Source organism: Schistocerca americana, chromosome 4 (genome assembly GCF_021461395.2).
Source record: "Schistocerca americana isolate TAMUIC-IGC-003095 chromosome 4, iqSchAmer2.1, whole genome shotgun sequence".
Lineage (NCBI taxonomy): Eukaryota > Metazoa > Arthropoda > Insecta > Orthoptera > Acrididae > Schistocerca > Schistocerca americana.
In genome coordinates, this window is record NC_060122.1 from 656,354,370 (window position 1) to 656,377,575 (window position 23,206).

Here is a 23,206-nt window from a genome sequence, read left to right on the forward strand (position 1 = left end):
GATGGTATAGGAGAGTTGTGGAGGTTGCGATGTGAAATCATGCTGAGTACACATTTCCTGTTCTTATAAAGCACGGAGACAAGATTTTCATCGGTGAGTGTCACTGATGTGTCATCAGGGAAGAAGTCTGGAAGGTTTATTCCTAATGTGAAAGGGGTAGAAGAGGGTGGAGCAGGTGCAGATTTAGAGGGTGGCTGATAAGATGGGTCTGTGATGGTCCAAGCAGGCTTCAGTCTACTGACAGACACTGTTGATCATTCACCCCTGACCTTAATACCAAATGTGTTTGCATCACATATTAGCACTTCATGTGGGCCAGTATACAGCAGATGTACCATGGGTTTCACTGCAATGACACTTAGCATTACATGTGAGCAGGTGGAAAGGTCTTTATGTAAAAAGACCCAAGGCGTTGAATGGTGGGATGGAGGTAGTACATATAAGTTTTGCATACATTGTCTATTGCAGTGGCAGTTTGCGGTCAGCATGAGACACGACCTGCACAACTAACTCAGCGGGAAGTCACATTGCCTCAGCATAGAGGATTCGAGCTACGGAGAGATCAGGGTCTTCCTTAAAGATGGCACATATGTCAAGCATGACCCAGGGAAGGGCCTCTGTCCATGGTTTCAAATGGCACATTAGTGCCGCTTTTAATGTCTGGTGCTATCTTTGCACTAGTCCATTGGACTGTGGATGATATGTGGTGGTACGGAACAGTGACAGCAACAAAGATTGCACAGCTCACTGAATAATGAGGCTTCAGATTGTCTGCCCTAACCAGAAATGAGTGCTGCAGGACAACCAAAATGTGACAGTCTCACAGAGATGTCGGCAATAACATGACTTCACCAATCACTGAGATAATGTAAGGACATCCCCCTGAGTCGGGAAGAGATCTGATTGTGTCAATATGCATGTGCTGGAATCTCCCCTTGGGAAACGGGAATCTGACAATGGAGGAGGAAGCATAAGTGTTGGCCTATTTCACTGTGCTGGCAACAGACACATGGTTTGGTCCACATGGCACAGTTTTTTCGTATGTGGGGCCACACACTGTGCTCCATGGCTAAAGATATAGATGGTTGCACACCAGGGTGTGCAAGATTGTGACTTGAATCAAAAATCAGTTTGTGGAAATATTGCAGTACAACAGGTTGAACCCAATTGCATTACATGTCACACCAAATTGGTTTGGTGAAGCTGGGGAAGGTGCATTGCTCTACATTAAGGCCTATGTCCGGATCATGAAGGAGGTTTTGTAAGTCCTGGTCTGCATCTTGGCGATTTGCTCATAATCGAACTGGGCAAAAATAGAGGCAATGCACGACAGGTAGTCCGCAACCACATTATCCGCACTCCTGTTGTAGGGTACGTCAGTTGTGAACTGTGAGATGAATACAAGGTGACAAAACTGGCTGGGGGTGGAGTTCATGGATAGGTCACATATTATGTTGGCCATAGAGCAGTGGTCAATGTCTGCCCTCTGTATCATCTTGGAAGCAATGCACAAATTTCTAGATGGTAAGGAGTTCTCAACTGAATGTTGATCGCTTACACTGTGAGTTTGATAGTTCATGTAAGAAAAACTACTGAGGTTGAAAGACGTTGGCTATCTCTAGCAGTATAACAGTGACAATAGCATGGTCACTAGCATCTGATGGTATGGTAAAGTGTGCTTCAGGAGACGGATGAGCCAGTGTAGTCTTGTCCTGGAACTGATCAAAGGCAGTTTGCATGGATTGTGTCCACTTGAGGTGACATTTACCCAATGTATTCTTCCCACACAAAACTTATGTCAATGGAAGGAAAGTCTCAGCTGTGTGCAGGATATGTCTTCTGTAGAAGTTAATGAGACCAAAAAAATCTGCATAATTGATAATTGTTGTGTGGTAGCAAGACTCATACCTAATCAGTTTTTTCAGGTGTCAGACAGATGGCTGAAGTGTCTACTAGCTGGCTGATAAATGCCACACAAATTTCTCATAACCAACATTCATCCTCATTAATGACCTCGCAGGTAGCTAGTCTGTTGATGACTTGTCACTGTGATCATGCTCTTCTGATGAAGGTGAGAGTATAATGAAATCATCTAAACAGGTATAACAATACGATAAACTGAAAAAAAGTCCCTGTCAATAAATCATTGCTACATTTGTGTGGAATTTTTTCACCTGCTACTATTTGTGAGAAGTCCTGTAGGTTGGGAATGAGATAAATGTCTCTGTCCACGACAGTCTTCACCACTCTCAGTTTGTGGTGGGAAGGCATCAAGATCTATGGTGGATGGGAGGACCTGGTGCAGTAGCGATGTGATGGACAATACAATCATGAATGCACAAAGGGTGTGGCCTATCAGTGAGGAGCATACCAGGGGCTGAGAGCACAGCACATTGTAGAGAGGAATCATTGGTTAGGACAATCGATACACTGTCAGAATCACACAGTACAGTCGGACACAACACTTTAATAACCTGTTCAGTGTCCGTGCAGGTGGAAGCCGGTAGTGTGTTGGCATCCTTTGAGGTGGTGGATGAATGGTAAGTTGTTGCAGGCATTATAAGACAAAGAGATGTTGCTTGGCTGCACGTAGTGTGGTGACACTGTCCACAATGCACTGTAATAGGTCTATGTCGTCATGTCTTGTGATGTCATTTGTGGTGTGTAGCAAGTAGTGTACTACAAGTGTGCGAGTTGCATTTGCGTGAATGTGTGCATATATGTTGTCCAATTCTAATGAAGGCCAGTTTGGCTGAAAGCTTTATTCGACAGTCTTTTTGTTGTGCCTATTTGATACTCAGCATCTCTACAATATGGTGAGTAGCAACTATCTTTTTCATAATATTGGAATTATTCCATCCCAGATTTTCCATTGTTTGAATTAGGATTTTTTATGATATAGTTCTGATACTTTTTGTTTCTTGAGTACGAATAGTAACCTCTCCTAAAAATTTTGGGAACAATTTTAACAATATTCATGAATATCTACAAATTATGTAATTAACTCTTCTGCAATTGTAGAAGAATTTTCTGATTTTCTATTTTTCAATTTTTTTTGTAGCAAAATCTCTTTCAGAAAAATTACATTTTCTGCTATGGAGAGATGTAAGATATGTAGCTTCATGTCACAATCATAATGTTGCACAAGAGAACATGTGAATTTGTACCACCCACGGGAGTGCAAATGCGACCTCGCACTCCTTTATCCGCCATGATGAATCTCGAGCTGTGACGTCACCTGGCAGCTACTGCAGTTTGTTTACAATGGTGTCGCGCAGTGTTTCTATCGAAGGCGTGCATGTGAGTGCATGCTACACATTAGTTTGTGTGTAATTCTTGTCCTGCCGAGTGTTCAGTTGGAAAGGAATTGTTCTGTGAGTCTTGTAGCTTCGTTCTTGGAATTATGTCTACAAATACGTCATATTGTGCAGTTGCTGAATGTAGTAGTAGTGGATGTAAGACTGAAGGCGTAATTTATCATCGTTTTCCAAAAAATGGTGAACTACAGCGTAAGTGGATTGCTCGTTGTAAACGAGAGGACAAAATTAATGTTAATAATGCAAGAGTTTGTTCTGAACATTTTTGTGAAAGCGATTACAAACAAGACTTGCAGAATGAATTGTTAGGTCTACCTACACAGAAACTGCTACAGGATAATGCTGTTCCGTCTCTGAAAATACCAAACTGGCACGGAAATATATTCAAAGTTCCAGGGCTCAGCACCGCGAATGTTACCGGCAGTGTTCTAACAGAGAGAGAATGTCACTGTGACACTAGAACAGTAAAAAAAAGAGCTCTCCTAACATTGAAAACTTTATCTCCCAAGAAAAGTAAGCTGGGCAAACCCAGCAACACAGACGTTTTGACTGATCCGCTAATTTCACTTAAAGACCAGGAAAGCACTGAAGAAAGAATTGGTTAGTTTGAAGATTAAAAATGTTCGACTGGAACAAAGAATTAAGTCCATGAAAGAAGTTATAAAGCAAGCTACATCTATAAAACGTAATGTGTCTCACACTAAGAAGCACAAATGTGTATGCTCGGATGTGAGAAGTACACTTTCTCAGTGTTTCACACCAGGACAAATTCGTTGTCTGTTAAAGAAGAGGAAGCAAGTAACGTGGTACTCAGAGGACATTGCAAATGCTCTCACATTGAGAGCCTTGTCTCCTAAAGCATATGCCTACCTCAGGAGAAAGAATTATCCTTTTCCCTGCAGGTCAACACTCCAGACATGGACGAAATAGTTCAAGTGCCAACCAGGTATTTTGAAAACAGTTTTGGAGTTAATTAGAGGTAGGTCAGAAATTTTCATATCATTAGAGGCGATTGGTGTCCTAAGCTTCGACGAGATGAGCATTGATGGTCGTGTGACTTACGATTCGTCCGACAAGGTAGTGCTCGGACCACACAGCAATGTCCAAGTCGTCATGGTTCGCAGCTTGTTTTCGAAATAGAAGCAGTCAGTGTATTATGACTTTGATGTTGCAATGTCTAGTGATTTGTTGCAGAATGTCATAAAAGAAGTTGAAACAGCAGGAATCCGTATCGTAGCTGTTACATGTGACATGGGACCAAAAAATATGAATGTGTGGAAGCAACTTGGTGTGTCTACATCCAAGACATTCTTTTCAAACCCTGTTGATCATAGCAGAAAAGTCTGGGTTATTTTTGATGTTCCACATTTGCTTAAGTTATTAAGAAATCATTTTCTTGATGACGGAATCACTTTGCCTGATGGTACTGTGATTACAAAAATGGTTATAGAAGATCTTCTTCGACATCAGAAAGGCAATATTTCGATCAATCACCACATATCGGAGGTTCATCTTAACGTTAGTGGACGTGATCGTCAGAATGTCCGAAGGACTGCACAAATATTTTCACGTCACACTGCCCAAGCTGAGAGATATGTTCTGCATAAAGATCGCAAAGGAAGCTTCATTGAGCTCGTGAACGATGTTTTCGATGTGCTGAATTCGAGATACCCTCAAGATGAGAAAGCTCCCCTTAGGAGTGGTTACGGGTTTAATATCAGAAGTCAGGAAAACTCTATAAAAAGATTTCTTGAAATGTGTTCTAATATGCGAGTAGGAAAAAGAAACAGTCTTCTCCCGTTTCAGAAGGGATTCATTACATCAATAAATTCACTTTTTGGACTTTACAATGATATGAAAAATTCCAGAGCTACTTATATATTGACAGCCAGACTTAATCAAGGTTGTCTGGAAAATTTCTTTTCCAGAATCCGTGGCCTTGGTGTCTTCTACAACAATCCCATTCCTTTTGAGGTGAAAAACAGAATTCGTTTATTGATACTGACTGGAAGTGCAAGTGAAATACCTTTGTCTTCTGGTACTTTGACTTCAGAGGACAGAAATGACAATTCTGCTTCTGAAAACTACCCGACACCAGCTGATGAAACTGAGGAAGATTTTGCATGTTTTCTCTCGAGTGAATTATGTATAAGAGTAACTGATAAATCATTTGACGTCGCTGCAGATGACGAAAACTTGCTCTTAGATTTCAAGCACAGTGATTCAGTGTGTACCAGTGAAGACGTGAATGATGATGCTTTAAAATATCTAGCAGGATATATAGCATTCAAGTGCAAAAACGTTGACAGTTCTTTGGGAAATACAGCAGGGCAGTGTGTTGTTTATACAGAATTAAGTCTGGAGCAAGACTGGATTACTATTATTTCAAAAGGGGGCCTCATTTCTCCCTCTACTGACTGGTTTGCTAAAATACGTGAGTTAGAAATTACATTTGCTGCTTTTCATGGATCAAATATTTCTCATTGTAATAGAGTGATGGCAACCTTAGCAGATCATATAAGTGCGAAATTTCCCGAACTTAATAGGAAAATAGTTCAGTTATATGTCAGAACAAGAACTTTTATATGGATTAGACATTTAAACAAAAGATCCAAAATTGATGCAATGAAACGGAATTCGGCAAGGAAGAATCGGCTCTGGTCAGCGTCGCCTTCGGCATCTTCGACGTAGCTTCTGCATCAACTTTGTAAGGTAAGTTCGAAGATTACAGTCTTTTTATTTACAAAAACTTGTGTAAAATAGGCAGTACCCAACTGTAAAACATTTACCATAGTCAGATGCCTAAAACACGAGCATGAATGCGGATGCGAACATCGGCCACTAGTTTTGCGTGGTGATATATCATCATTGCTACTAATATTTAACGCATTTCTTTCGGAAACCTCCTATATAATATTAACATGAAGTGCGTTCAACCCTGTGAGCGTGAAACTTTAAGTTATATGAGAAGAGAAGAGACGTGAAAACAGTTATTTTGCAATCTCTCATATTCTACAAACGGAGACTGCTGCCGTCTGGCTGCTGGGTGACGTAACAAGTCACTGCCCAATGAGAGCGCACAAAGCCAATCGGGCATACCTTTTTTATTCTATGTTCCTTGGTACCACCAATGTAGGAAGTAGCCATTGTTGTGTCAACAATGCATAGTATAGGAGTGTCTCTATACATGTGCCACTTCTATTTGAGTTCTCCTGTGTCGTCTTTCACTAACTATTGTCTTTGTCAAGCACGTTCCTGCTTTAATACTACAATCAACACAGATACTTGTGAATATGGAGCAAATGGCAGTCCAGACCACATCACCTGGGAATGTGCCATTAGACAAGTTGTGACAGACAAGGATAGGAATGTCTTTGGCAATATGTCAGTCTACTCATATAACGTAATAAGGAATGAGGAGCTTTGGCACAAGCTGAACTTGATGGCAACCAAAATATCAGTTTATGAACTCCAACCCTACATGCTGAAAAGAAATCAAGAAGGGGCCATAGATTAAGACAAGAAGACCCACCAGAGCAGAACTTCCACCAACAACTACCTTCTGGGAGCAGCTAGAGGTTGAGCCCTGGGGACAACCAGGAAGGATTTCCTGAGACGCTGACAGGTGGCTCCCCATCTCTTCACCTTGGGTTGCATGGCAGCACAGCCCTTGTGATTCCCCACTTGTGCTTCAGCATGCCAAGCCAAACTACCCAGACAAACGATTAAATCTAGTTTTGTTCTGATACCAAGTACAATAGTGTTGTGCAGTGCAGCAGTGTAGAATAGTGCAGTAGACCAGTAGTATGTGCCTTCTGGATTCCGGATAAACATACCTGTGAGCCAGATGGCCAAATGGTGAAATAAATTTTTGAATTATTTACATTTATTGTTATTTTTAAGTACATATTGTATGTTTCCCCCCTTAACACCCTAATGCTTAGTTATACTAACTGTTTTTTGTTATTCTTATATATACTAATTCACATGCAACATTTGGTCTGCTCTTATATATAGACAATAGACAAAAAGAAAAGAGAAAATAAATACATAAAAGTTAGAATCTCTCTACAAGAGTTCGCCTTGTAAATATTCATAGAAAAGTTGCTTTACTCTTAAGCAGTTGTTTAATGGCATGATACAAATTGTGTCATGAAAAAGTCTTAATAAAATAAAAAGTCTAGTTGTACTGCAGTGCTTCTGTCGTTAATCACCCTCAAAATTGATCTTGCTGTGGCAACCTCTGAACGTGGTCTACATATTTAAGGCAAGGAAGTGTTACACATTGATACTTTTTGAAGCTTTAGACAATGCACTGAATACAAGAGCATGTGGCTTGCTATTTACTTGCTAAAACATCCATTTTACATTTTGAAAACTTATATGAGAAAATGCATATTCAAATATATCTTACTGTTTCAATTCACCATGGGCAAAGCAGCATTTACCTCCAATGTGTGAATGAACAAATGAATGAATGAACAAAGCTAAATCTTCTGACAGCACATTTCCATTTTTGTTCACAACTCGTTTCACAAAAATCAAACACTAAATACTTTCACAACATATAATGACTTACAAGTAATTCAACATTTCATTCCACATCATTCAATCCCATCTACATAAGACAAATGTTTATTCTGATACAGTATCATTGCTGCCATTTTTTTACAAGAGACTACAGTAGATGGAGGTTTTCTTCAGTAGACAATATCAAAATTATGTTCTGCACCTTCTTCTTTCTTTACTTTACTAAACATAACCTCTGGGAGATAATTTTCTAATTGTCAGGTCCAGTATCAATGCCTGTAAGCACTTGCATCTGCTTTGCCACATTGCTGAGAGATTAAATTTGAACATCCTAGTTTCTTTTTGATTGCTTTAACTCCTCTTCAGAATCTGTCTTTATTCTCAATTTAGACAGCTGTGTCAATTAAGTGTTAGTTTCTTCTTCCTGTTAAGAGTAATGTAGTGTTCTGCCTCTTCAGTGTTTCTGTGAGTATCAATACCTCTTTCTTACAACTTACATCACTTCCCATCACTAATAAATCATTGGCATCTCTTTCAGCTATGCTATGTTCAACAGAACTGTTCTTTTTCATTCAGCATATTACACATGTTATACTTGTTTGCTGAATCTGGACAGCTGCATATGTATTGGTAAATGCATGCCATCTACTCAGTACTTAATTTCACTTGACTCTTTCACTTGCCAAATGGTGTATATCTTCTTCACTTCTGAGGAAGCCACAACTTTCCAAGAGTCACTAATTTCAGAAACCAGAGTAGTTAACATTGTGAACTTATACTTTTGCTTTAGATGTTACTTGCCTTTATGCATGGTAATGAGGCACTCACAAACTGTCTCTCATGAAAGTCATAATGGCATTAAAAGCTTTATCAAGTCATCCTACATTTCTGCCATGCAAATAAACATATTTAATAGTTTTATGCATTTGCTCTGTGTGTATATTAGTGTCACCAATAGAGTGCAGAAAATAACAGTATGCCTAGATTTCTTTCTAATTATTATACACATTTATGAAATATTGTGCAAATTCTGAAGTATCAGTGTCTTCACATAAAATCTTCTGACAACTGTAGAACACATTGTGGTCTTTTTCTTTCATTAGTGTTTGGACAACTTTATACATTTCCATTTGCTTCTCTTTTGTTTTGACTTTTGAGAGATTTTTTCCTCCATGCATTTACATGCCAACTGCATAATAGTATCTTTTCCGGCACACCCATGGCAGCATGCTATCCACTATAAAAATAATCTGCCATGTCACACATAAATACATCTGCAACAATTTTATTTATTTTTTTCCTGATGCACTCTCTCCAAAGATACAGGCAATGCTGTCTGGTATGTCCTATTTAATATAAAAAAGTGCACTTGGGAAACCTTGTCTCAACTCTTTTATAGTGAATGTAGCCACAAGTTCATAAACATAATTATTTACATAATGCATAATGCCCATGCATCACCAGCATACTTCTGCAGCTTGCTACAGTGTACATCGCCCATTTTGGTTAATGCAAAAGAGTAGAGGGAAGTCTTCTTCTGGTGGTTTGTACAAAAAAGAAACATATAATTGTTTACTTTCTTGCACTTTGTTTACCCATGCAAATACACTTGCTCCAATGTCCTAATGTTCAACAACATTACAATTAGTACAGGTCTTTTTGTAAATGGCTGTCTAGCTTATCAGAAAATTTAATTTATGATTTTCTTCGATATTGCATCCACTGAAACAAAGGCACAATTTTACTAGCAGTTTCTTTTCTCTTGCTCCTTGAGGAGCAAATGACACAAATCAAATTGTGGACCGAAAGGAAGCATGACATGTTCCATCCATAAATTCCTCCACTTTGATGCCTGCTACGTTGTCATGTGCCATTTATTGGCAGATTTGGAGCATAAGTGCCTGGATGTTGACAATGGAAACTAAATTTTTGATCTATTGGTGTTTCCAACACCCCTCAATCTGATGTACAAAACACTACCCTCCATTTCAATTTCTTCTCTCCGTGATCTTAAGTCAGTGAATGACTGAAATTATATTTCCTAATACACTGAATGAGCATCAAGAATAATTTTAAAATGTTCAAGAACGTTCATTTTCCCCAAAGCAGAAAAGACACCAATAGTGTGACCAATAGCAATTCTACAGTCGCGAAATGAATCTCTGGCATAGATCTGAATTTCGTGCTGCCAAAGAGCTGACACCTGACTGAATCCTTTGTTACTCTAACTGCATACCTTCTCTTTCATTTTTTATTTTCTTTGGCACAATTTCTTTTCTTTCAAAGATCATGCTTTTTAAAAATATCTCTGTAACCCCCGTGGAGTCCATATTCCACTTGGCACATGGGACACATAAACATTATGTAATAGTATACACACAGCAACCACAAGCAACTAAGAGGGCAGCAAGTTCATGCTTGCAATATGGTGTGAAGTTTGCACATGGACACTTCTCGAGGGGCATGAGATACAAGCTACGTCTAGCCACTAGTGAGTCATAATCTCCCAACACCCACTTAACCCAAGATTGTATGCTGCCATCCTTTGACACTAAAACATTACTGCAGGTGGTATACTCTTCTCTTTCTCCACTTCCATGTCCTCCTGACTCACCCCGCTCATCAAATGAGGACTTGCAGTTTAGCATGGAATCCAGATCATAAAGGGATATATCTCTACACCTTCACATTGCATTATGGCAGGTGATAGTCACATTACCTACCAGGCAAAATTCTATGGGCAAACACGGATCAAAAACTGTGCCTCTGGACTTGTGGTTCAACACTTAACTTCTCTGCTACCAAGATCACCAACACACAGGATTTTTTTTTAAAAAAAAAAAAAGAATAACATCAAATTACAGAAAAGAATAACTCTTCCAAGAGGAAATAGTGAATACACAATTGCTTACATAACACACTGAACACAAAAAGACACTGTATCACTCATGAGACTGATTAAAATACAAATACATACACTGTTAGCTGCATAAAACTTGTTTTAGGGGTTGTTTTGATACTATTTTCTCACAGCGGGAGCACAGCACATCTTTTTGTTTAGAGGTATAACGTCGGCACCTTGGACATAGTTGATGTTCTGATGTTTCACATACAATTTCAAACTCATTATCTGATAGCTGCTTATTAGACTTGATCAGTTCCACAGCTGATACCTGCAGTAGTTCTGTCAACTCAGAAAAATCACTTCGACCTTCTTCCTGGAACAACTGCAAATTAAGTGCAACAAGATTAAATCAACAAGTCTATCCCTTTACTGTAAAGCAACAAAAGCCAGAATTTTTCCTGCACACATCAACAAATTATTTTCATGGCTATCACATGTCCCACTCCAGCATTACTACTTGATGCAGAATACCAAAAACTAATAAAAGCACAAATTCCTACATTCATACTACAAGCATATGACTCCTGAAGCAAAGGACACATATCTCTCCCGTAGGAAGTACGTCAAATACACAAACATCTAACACGAAAAATATATAATGAGGCTCAGTGTTTTGAAATTGTATTTGCTGAGAAAGTAGTAACATTAGAAAGTGTCATATATGTCCCTCACAGGGTGACAGTACTCATCATCCTCATCAGAATCCAGTTTATATTCATACAACATAGTTGTCAGTTGGCTCCTCCTTCCTGGCAATAGATGAGTAAAGTAAAAGTGCGCAGTTAAACAATGAGTCCGTACAGCAGATGGAATGTAAACAAAAAGCTGCTCTCCCCCAACATTGACAACTGTAAGCAGGAAAAGCACTTATTGCTACTCCTTCCCTCCCCTCCCCCTGTCCTCTGTGTCAAGCACTTTCATCGTGCTGGAGTGATGGTTGACATTCTGCCAGTTGAAACACCAATAACAAGCGAGCACTCCGTCTCCACACTGTGTCCCACAAAAACTGTTCATTGTAAATTCTGTCCAGACTGCTTTGTTGTCCGCATTGTCACACAAAATTAACTTTTTCACTTGCAACAAACCTGGGAACATGGCAACAAACCTGGGAACCTGGCAAACTATGTACCTCAGCAAATCTGTGACACAACAACAGATAGTCCAACTGCAATGTATTCAACTGATCACCAACTACAGGTCAAGATGCTAACAAAACTAATGCTGTCATTATGCATAAACAAGGGAGATGTCAAATACTAAATTGACACCAGCTCTGGCTATCTTTAATTAGGACGTTTACTGGCATAATGGGGCTCTGCCGCTACAATGGCCAAAAGATCCCACTGCAAGGACAATTATTGTAACAGCTAATTAGAATTAGAAAAATGTCTTCAGAAGAGCAACATTACTTCTAATAGCCTCTGCAGTAATTTCTAACAAATTTGACTAACATGTTATTTTCTTTACTTGGATTCCATATCACAGACCAAATTAACCTTGCATATAATTCAATGCTGATCTATGAAGGTTGTTCCAACGGTAAGTTCTGATGCTGTCATATGTATGAAGGAGTGGAGACTGTAGAGTGATTTCAGTTTTGAGAAGTGATTTCAATTTAGATGTCATACATCAGCTCAACCCACCAGCATGGAAACCTGGTTTTGCATATTAGATAATGTGGCAACTATCCTTACACATTGTTCCATATAATTAACTTTAAAGTGGTGTGCTTCTGGGTGCTCAGCCATGTTACTGGTTTTACATTATGCAAAATGTTTTGATGATCAATGCAGTCATCATCTTCAGAACTGCGAGTATACATATCCCAAAACTTACAGCACCTGAAAAAGATGTCTAGATCAGTTGTAATAATATTGTGGATAAAATGCAAACAACAACTTGACTGAACCACGCGATGGTGAACCACACCTTGGCTGAAGCACACCATCATGTAATCAAGCAGGAAAAACTTGAGACATCACACCTCAGTGCTTCAGGTGAAATCTTAATTAACAGAGATGGTATGCAAAAGAACAAGCAAATTAACAACTTAAAAAAAGCAATTGAGGGCACTAGAACTGAGATGAAACTGCAATGGACGTGACTGGAGTAGAGATCACAGTACAAACATCAACAGCAACTGTGCCTTCTACATGTTACCGAAGTCATCTTCCCATCCAGCAGGTACATTGAAATCTGTTTTACATTAGTTTAACAACCAAGAACTATTCTTAAAACAATTGAGGTATCTCCAAATATGAGTCATATAATCAAATTCAAAAATTACCTTCAATATCTGCAAAGTTTTATCTCCTGCAAAAACTTTCACATTTAATTTCAAAGTATTGGATTCTTCTGAGGTTTTGTGAAGTAAATCACGCAATTTCAATGCTGCTGACATTATATTGTCAATGTCAGCTTTCTCCCACTCCTTTAGAGGCTTCCAGACTCCAGATCGGAAAACACCTGTACCTGATGTGAACAAAAAATGTATTAAATTTAATGAATAAAAGGCAGTTGTTAATTGAGAACATATAATATAGTGTCACATAGCAGAAGGTTTATTCAGCACTTACACATACAAGATCACAGAGCAAACTGCCTCTGGCCAGAACACGTACAGTATATATACAGCTACACAACATTCCAGTGGAATGATTCTTGACATTTGTGGATACTCCTAGAATGTACTCAAACTGAGTACAGAAATTAAAATTGTACAGTCCAGGAAAGTTTTGAACTCACAACCCTTGATGCAACAGTTCAGTACCATAACCACTACACCATGGTGCTACTCAGCTTCTCATGCGACATTGCTCCCTTGTTAAGAGAACAGCTTCTCGATGTCACGTCCTAGTCCGGGAACACGTCATCAGTCCTGCATACTCCGACTCCCGATGACTGATTCTCACCCTGGCGGTGATCTTTTTAGAACTTCTGTTGCCGCTACGCCCTTTGTCCCCTTTCCGCTTGTTGCCTGTCGCTGGAGCTTCGAATTTACCCTGGGTTGCAGGACCCTTACAGGGCTTCATTCGGAGGACATGGACCGTATCTCTGACCTTTCGTCGTCTTGTGTCGGCATTGAAATCTTCAACTTCATAAGGAACATCCGACACTTGTCCTACAACCTTATAAGGTCCAAAGTAGCACCTGAGGAGCTTCTCAGAGAGACCAACCTTCTCAACAGGAGTGAAGATCCAGACGAGGTCACCAGGCTGGTAGACAACAGGACGGTGGCTCGTGTCATACCTTCAGCAATCATTTTCTTGAGTCTGCAGCATGCAGAGTTGAGCTAACTGCCAAGCTTCCTCAGCTCTGGTTAACACCTGGCCGATGTAGTCGTCGTCCATGTGATCAGGCTGTAACGGAATCACAGTGTCCATCCTCATAGTTGCCTCACGCCCATGCACGAGGAAAAATGACGTAAATCCTGTGGTGTCTTGTTTGGCGGTGTTGTAGGCAAATGTCACGAATGGTAGCACCTCATCCCAGTTGCTCTGCTCAACATTGACAAACACTGATAGCATGTCGGCCAAGGTCTTATTAAGGCGTTCAGTAAACCCGTTAGTTTGTGGATGGTAGGCAGTCGTCGGTGATGAGTAATGTTCCACCGATGGTTTATCTCTGTCACAAGATGCGATTGAAAAACTTTCCCTCAATCCGTAATTAACGACCTTGGGGCACCATGTTTTAATACAATGTCTTCCATGATGAATTTGGCTACCCCGGATGCCTCGGCTGTTTTCACGACTTTTGTAATGGCATAGCATGTCAGATAATCAGTGCAAACAATATTCCATCTACTGTCACTAGCAGACATTGGAAATCATCTGAGGAGGTCAATCCCTACACGATGGAAAGGCATTTCGGCTGGTGGAACCAGTATGAGTTGGCCAGGTAGTTTCTGAGGAACTGCCTTTCTCCTCTGACACTCTAGACAGTGTGACACACAGTGAATGCATGTGTTTAGGAATCACTGGGAGCCACCTCTTTCCAAACGGATCGAAGTTTTTCTTGCAAAGTAATTCATTAACTACCTTAAATTGCCCTTTCACATCCTCTGACCAATTTAAGGCAAGCATAATTTGAGATATCTTGGCATCCTTCTTCTGCTCAGCAGAGAGATCCTGGAGTGTAGCGAGACAATCACTATCTTCATCAAAGTCTTGATGGTCTTGCACAGGGTTTCTTGAGAGACAGTTGGCATCTTGGTGTTTTCTTCCACTTTTGTACACTATTGTAATGTCATACTCTTGAAGACGTAGTGCCCACATGGTGAGTCATCTTGTTGGACCCTTAAGGCCTGTCAACCAACAAAGTGAATGATGGTCTGTAAAAACTGTGAATGACTTTCCATAGAGATACTGTCGAAATTTGCACATGGCCCAGATCACAGCAAGACATTCTCTTTCTGTAGTTGAGTATTTTCTCTCACCTTTTGTAAGTATCCTAGAAGCATAGGCTATAACCTTCTCTTTTCCAACCGAAATTTGCACCCAAACAGCACCGATCCCATACCCGCTGGCATCTGTGTGTAGTTCTGTAGGTGCTCTCTCATCATACAGACCAAGTACAGGGTCAGTCGTCATAGCTTTTCGCAGCACACCAAAAGAAGCTTGTTGAGCTCCACCCCAGATAAATTTGGCATCAGCTTTTAATAACTCTTGGAGTGGTCTGGCTTTGATACAAAAGTCTTTCATAAAACAACAGTAATAATAACACTATCGGAGGAAGCTTCTCACATCTCTAATACTTTTAGAAATAGGAAATTCTGTTATAGATCTCACCTTTTCTGGGTCTGGCCACACACCTTCGTTTGACACAAGGTTTCCAAGTATTTTGATTTCTTTTGCTCCACAGAGACACTTTCTTGCATTAAGTTTCAGTCCACCTTGTTGGAGACACTTAAGAAAGGCCCTCAGTCTTTTTATATGTTCATCAAATGTCTCTGAAAACACTATAATGTCATCTAAATAACGAAGACACATCGTCCACTTCAGGTACCTTAGAAGATTATCCATCATCCGTTCAAAAGTTGCTGGTGCATTACACAAACCAAACGGCATTACCTTAAACTCATACAGGCCCTCAGGGGTGATGTATGCAGTTTTCTCACAATCAGCCTCATCTACTTCAATTTGTCAGTATCCTGAGTACATGCCCATGGTTAAGAAAAACTTAGCCCCCTTTAGACAATCTAGTGTATCATCAATTCGTGGAAGAGGGTAAACATCCTTTTTAGTTATCTTATCAAGCTTCCTGTAATCAACCCAAAAGCACCAATGCCATCCTTCTTCTTGACAAGGACCACTGGTGATGAACATGGGCTCTGTGGAGGCTGAATGATGTCATTCTTCATCATTTTCTCTACCTCATCGCAAATTATTTGATGTTCCATTGCTGACACATGGTATGCTCTCTGGCTTATTGATTGATGGTCTCCAGTGCTAATCCCGTGCTTCACCGTTGATCTGTCTAATTTGATCTTCGCCTATGGACTGAATCATTCACAGAACTCTTGAAGAATGGCAAGTAGCTTCTTCTGTTGTTCCTTAGTGAGATCTGGTGATAGTCGAGCTAGAAGATCTTGTCTCATAGTGGTAGTGCTAATTTCGCCCACAGACTCAGGAGGTTCCTATGACACTCAGCTGTTCTTCAATTAACAGCTCAGCATTTGCTACGCACACAGGTCTTGGAAGGATCTGCGGTTCTCAGCGACAGTAAACTATCCACAATTCACCAAATCCGTTCTCAAACGAGATGACAGAGGCTGGGATGACCAAGTTATTCTTCAGTGGTATTCTTCTCTTATATTCCACTACAAGATCCATGGGTTGATGCATGGCACGACTCGTGACAGTTACCTTTCTAGTGCTGAATGCAGGAATGGTCACTTCTTTCAGCACACATAGTCTCCACACACTCAAATGTGCATCTTCTTGTTCACAGTATCTCATCTCGCCTAGCATAATCTTCGTGCGACCACAATCTATAATTGCCTGAGAAGTTTTCAATAAGTCCCATCCGAGAATGACGTCATGACTACACTCTTGTAAGACAATGAATTCTAAGGGCTATCTATGGCCACTTATACCCACTTGAATGGTACATCTTCCTGTAGGTTTTACATATTTCCTATTAGCCACCTTCAGGAGAGATGTTTTGTTGTTGACGAATACGGTTTTCAGCAACTGGCGATGGTACTCCTCCGAAATGACTGAATATGATGCTTCAAAGTCCACAAGAGCTTGGGTTTGTCGGCCATCCATGAGGATATTGACGTAGTTCACTATCATTTTTGTAGTGATCGAAAGCGGAGGATTTTTCTCTTCAGCAGCCTCACCTCCAAGGAAGGTCGCACCCTTTAGTTTTCCAGGTTGCGTCGGCTAGGTCATTGGGTGGAGCTTCTAAACAGCGATGGAGACCTAGATCAGTTTGTGGAGGAATGTCCTCTCCAGCAGCTAGCTTGCGGCAATGGAGACCTTCATCATCCTGCCCCCACATCATCTTGTTCACCTTCGTCGTCCTGGATTTGGTGTCGGATAATATCAGTCTGCTGTCTTCTGGCAAGGGCATCATCAAATATCCACTGCCTTTCTCGACAATAGCGCACCACATGTCCTGATCGTCCACAGTGGAAACATACTGGCTGGTTATCCTGGGTCCTCCAGACGTCAATCTTCCTTGGTGCTCAAACATGTTCCTCATGTGGCATTGTAGGAATGTAACTCTGCCTGCGTCTCAACTTTTTCACTGTTTTAAAGGGAAATGAAGGACGAGAGATTGGGTTCAATGTCTGTTTCACTTCCTCCCTTATGACCTCTTGAAGCATCTCGGGTTTTTGCTCACCGTGCAATCCAAGTGCCTTCTGAACTTCCTCTCTCACTATTTGACGAAGTACAGTTGTGAAATCAGTTGCTTCCTCCATCACAGACATCAATATGAAGTTTGGAAGCCGTTCAAACTTCTTGCATAATTCTTTTTTGATACATTGTCTCGAAATACTGGCACCATTTTCTGAAGTCGTCTGCTGTCAAAACCTCCTTCAGGAGTAGGGAGGGCTTGATACATGTCCTCAGCAACAACCTTCACGAGATGTGCAACCTTATCTTCCTCCTTCATTCTAGGATCCACTATTTTATACAGCTCCAAGATGTCTTGAATGTAGGATGCTGTAGTTTCTTCTGGACACTGTACCCTGCGTTTTAATTTATCTTCGGCCTTGCACTTCTGCCATTGTGTGTCGCCGAAATACTTGCGCAGTCCTTCCTGGAATACTTCCCAGCTTGTGAACTTCTCCTCGTTGTTCTCATACCATTGCTTGGCAGGGCCCTCCAAGTAGAAGAATACATTAGCCAAACACACGGTGTCATCATTTGTTGAATTTGGCTATACGCTCATATACCTTCAGCCATTTGTTTAGATCTTGGCCATCGTCACCAGAGAACCCGGATGGATGTCTCATGTGGTGGCACATACTTGCTGTCATCGTAACATCCTCTTCTTCTTCTGTCTCCGATAGACTGCGGCTGTTGAATATGGCTCACAGCGAGTCCACCAGAATAATGTCACGTAGAAGAAGGTTCATTCAGCACTTGCACATACAGGAGCGCAGAGTGAACTGCCTCCGGCCAGAACACATACAGTATATATACAGCTACAGAACCTTCCAGTAGAATGATTCTTGACATTTGTGGATACTCCTAGAATGCACTCAAACCGAGTATGGAAATTAAAATCGTACAGTCCAGGCGAGTTTTGAACTCATGACCCTCCATGCAACAGTTTAGTATCATAATCACTACACCACAGTGCTACTCAGCTTCTTATGTGACAATAGTATAACACACAGTGTGTCTGTATAGTATGTAGAGTGTAAAAAAACTATGTATACAAGATTTTAATGTTTAGATTAGATAAAAAGAAACAAATTTTTGTGTGAGAAAAATGTCGTAGGTGTTCCATTTCACTGCTAGAGGTATATGAAGGTTTTATGCTAGTGATGACCAGAGGGTTGGGTTGATTTGGGGGAAGAGACCAAACTCCGAGGTCATCGGTCTCATCAGACTAGGGAAGGATGGGGAAGGAAGTCGGCCGTGCCCTTTCAAAGGAACCGTCCCAGTATTTGCCTGAAGCGATTTAGGGAAATCACGGAAAACCTAAATCAGGATGGCCAGACGTGGGATTGAACCGTCGTCCTGCTGAATGCAGTGATGATCAGAGAAAGTGCTCAAACTGTCATTTGATGAGTATTGTTTTAGAGATGATGGCCATCTATATTAAAGCACAACTGGCATCTGTGTGCTAATGATTGTCTAAAATGCTCAAAACAACCAGATGTTGCAATAAATAATGGATCAGCTTCAGATAAATGGGCCACGGGGTCTTCTTGAGTGTATACCGATGTCTTGTGCACCAAACACTTCACCTCCCTCCCACAAAAAGAAATCCATAGACCGTTAGCACCATCTCTACAATATTCATCACATAGCAGTTGGAAAACCACCTCTGACTAGCATCAAAACTTCAAGGACTCCTAATGAGAAAACAATGTACCTGTGACATTTTTTCACAGAAAATTGTTTCTTTTTATCTCCTCTAAACACTCTAAAATTTTGTGTAAGCAGTTTTCTATGTAATCCGCCACACACCATGTGGTGGCTTGCAGATTGCAAATGTACATATGAAACATCATTATAATAATTTTTTTAAAATTTTTTGCCTTTCAATATTCTGTATGAATCTGATTTTTTGTTTCATCTCATCATTAGAGAAAAGTGTTAGCTTTTGTCTAAAATGCATCAACCAAAAAACTGCTACCTTTTTTTAAAGTTTATCATGAGTATGCATTGTACTGGCACAAATTACTCTTAAAACAAGGTGAAAAAAGCACTTAGAAAACGCCTGTTGATCACACATTGGATCTCCTATGAACACCACTCACCCAATTTCCAAAAGATGCATACGGTGCAAAGAACTAAGTGTTCAAAGGATGCAACAGTAGTTTGTCTGAATCACTTATTGTAAGACGTGGAGCATTCATAGGGAGTTGCTATTCAGTCCATAAAAAGTGCCATTGGTCCCTTACATATGGACATGTTGTTTTTGCTTACTTTAAATAGGATGTTGTAGTATTCAAATATCAACATTGTATCATTTTTTCAGGTGGTGTGGGGAAAAAATAAAATTAAATAAATAAATAGGGTCAACAACTGGGCCTCCACATATCATGAGAAATAACAGATTTTGTATGGCAGTGTTTCACCAGGGAAACAATTTCAACAACCAAAGTTTGAGGTCATAAAAACTAACGTGCTAAGCTATGAAGACTTTCCAAGAACATTCTCTTTCTTGTAAGCTGCATTTCTATACCTGAGACTGTGATTTAAGTGTAGAAATACCCATAAAGTCCTCATCTGGTAGATGAAAATTGGTATTGGCATTTGTCTTACCACACGAAAACTTTATCTGTTCAGTTACAACCGTTACACGTGGTTGTATTAAATAGTTTCAAAATTATGACAATTTTTGTATACTTCCAAGTTAGTAAGATATGAATTGACTTAATACCAAAACAACATTTTATTTCCAAATAATCCTCATCAGTTATCCGAAGCTATTGATACATGTACACATCCTTCCAAATGCAGACATACAAGATGAACCACCTTGGTTCTAGACAACAGCTATTGCATAATAAACACAGCTACTGTAAAAGATATTACCTTCCTGCACATGTGGTGATGAAAATTTTGAAGCTCACAAAAAGTATATAAATATATTTACCATTAGTCATGACTAAGTTATCCCATAACTCCCTTCAGTATTTCAAAACTACAACTACATGAGACAAAAAGCAGTTAGCCTACATCTGTTATTAAGTACATCCCCTTCCCCTTTTACCAACCCCACAAACATAGAGTATTCCTATTCACATGTATACGGTGCTTCAGACCAGCTACTCCAACCATTTTTCTCAAAAATTGTGCTTCTGACCTTTTTTGGATGAAGTGCACTCATTCTAGACAAACCAGTAAAATTGAATTGAATGATGAACCTTAAACTGCTCAGAATCTTCTGAAAAATGAAGAGCAAGTAGCAACCTCTTCCCACAGCTGGCTAAATACTGGTGATGAACATTTCTTTCAACAACCAACACAAGGCTGAACATCAGCTCAGTGGCACACATTACTGACCTTGGGTAGAGATGCCGAAAAAAGGTGGAAATTACTGCTTATTTATGCATTTGACATCTGCTATCTTCAAAACAGGAGGATTAAATGCAGAAATGTACACATGCTCTGATCTACAGCGAAACTAGCATGAGCTGAAGTTTGGCTTCTGAAGTCTGGAAAGGCAGGAATGGAAGGTAGAGGAAGTTCATGGAAGGTTGCCTAGAATAGGGAGAAGGAGGGGTTGAAAGGCACAGTGGAGGAGGTGGTGAAATTACACAAGCAACCTCATAAACTGACTGAATGTAAATGAACAATTGAAGATAAATGATGATAAAGAAGCAAAGGCATAGAAAAAAAATATCGGCCAGGTGCGAGCAGGACTCGTGCTCTGAGGCTTCTGTAAAAACTTAATTATGTATACAGACAGCTCATCCATTCTGGAAATTGAGAGTCTTGAGGACTTTTGCCTGTCATCAACATTGCTACTAACAAGATATCAGTCCTGGAAATTCCAAGACTTTCGAGAATATTGTAAGTTTGAAGTCAGATGAAAAACGACAAAATAAATATATATTTCATGTGATGTAATTACAAATTAAAGATTTTATGACTTTTTTTCCTTTATTTGTACTGTGAATCCCTGCTTCTTCCAAATTTAATGATTCTACGTCAACAGAAATTACCTTATCGGTATTATGAGTGAGAATGGAAGGGTAATCACTGTTGTCAGCTGTAGCGGAACAGCAAGCAGAATCAGCAGTGATGAACAAAAATGTGTACCAGACTGGGATTTTAATCCGGGATCTCCTGCTTACTAGGCAGGTGCGGTAACCACTGCACCTTCCCGGGCACAGTGTTATTGCAACTGCACGGACTATCTCAGTAAGCTTCGCAGCCAATCCACACTCCCACTGAGCACCATCTATCTGCAGTCCCTGTCCATTATACTCCCGTTTGATACTCAGATTCCCACAGGAGGTTGGACATCTTTCATGCATTTTCACTGAAGAAAATGGATCCATTCTCCAGGCAGGCTTATCAGTTATATACATGTGTGGTGTCTGTTACTTTGAAAGAGCAGACACCACACGGATCCTGCAGCTGTGAAACACTATATGTAAATGGAAGAGGGATCACTGCTGTCAGCTGCAGCGGAACATTAAACGGAATCAGTGGCGATGAGCAAAAATGCCTGGGTGGGAAATGGATCCATTTTCACCAGTGCGAATGTACGAAAGACGTCCGACTCCTATGAGGATCTCTGAGTAGTCAACGGGAGTATAATGGAGAGGGATTGCAGATAGACGGTGCTCAGCAGGAGAGTGGATCAGCCACGAGGCATATTGAGATAGTGCATACAGTTGTGACAACCCTGTGTCCCAGATGGCACAGTGGTTACTGCATCTGCCTAGTACGCAGGAGATCCCAGGTTCAAATCCCAGTCAAGTACACACTGTCACTCATTGCTGTTGTTTCCACTTAATGTCCTGTTGCAGCTGACAGCAGTGATTCCCCTTCCATTTGCATATAGTATTTCACAGCTGTGGAATCTGTGTGGTGTCTGCTCTTTCAAAGAAACAGACACCATGTATAAATATAATATTATGAATGAGTTTGTGAGGGTCAAAATATGTGACGTAAATGACCATATATTTTGACAGTTGTGACTTAGAAGTTCCAATTTTTTTACACTAACAATGGATCTTAGATCTTAGTATGTGACATAAATTTCAATGTGATACTTCTACCCATTCCCAAAAAAGTGCATTTAACAGTCGGAAAGGCAGTCAGTCAGCTAAGAAGATTTTTTTTTTTTTTTTCTTTACTTGTTCTGTGAAACCTTGCTTCTTCCAAATTTCATGAGTCTATGTCAAGAGGAATTACCTTATAGGTTCTGATGAGTGAGTTTGCAAGTATCAAGATATGTGACATAAATGGCCATATCTTTTGCTTGCAATGACGTAGAAGATTCAATTTATTACATCGTCAAGGGATCTTAGACCCTATTATGTGGCATAAATTTCAATCTGATACTTCTACCTATCCCTGAAAAGGGGTTTTTAACAGCAGAGGATGAAGAGATTGAAGAAATGTATGATGAGATAAAAGAAATTATTCAGATAGTGAAGGGAAACTAAAATTTAATAGTCATGGGGGACTGGAATTCGATGGTAGGAAAAGAAAGAGAAGGAAAAGTAGTAGATGAATATGGAATGGGGGTAAGGAATCAAAGAGGAAGCCACCTTGTAGAATTTTGCACAGAGCATAACTTAATCACA

At 40.1% G+C, this 23,206-nt stretch overlaps 1 protein-coding gene across 2 annotated transcripts in view; it reads right to left on the reverse strand.

The window, feature by feature from the left end:
- Nucleotides 1-7,425: 7,425 nt before the first annotated feature.
- Nucleotides 7,426-23,206, reverse strand: part of LOC124612496 (isoleucine--tRNA ligase, mitochondrial) — a 100,831-nt gene continuing 85,050 nt past the window's right edge. For both annotated transcript variants that reach the window (XM_047140733.1, XM_047140734.1), the window contains exons 16-17: nt 13,040-13,224; nt 7,426-11,074 (exon numbers count right to left, since the gene is read on the reverse strand). In XM_047140733.1, coding sequence (XP_046996689.1) covers nt 10,829-11,074; nt 13,040-13,224 — 431 coding nt within the window. In that variant the 3' untranslated portion in view covers nt 7,426-10,828. The remainder of the gene's footprint in view (nt 11,075-13,039; nt 13,225-23,206) is intronic.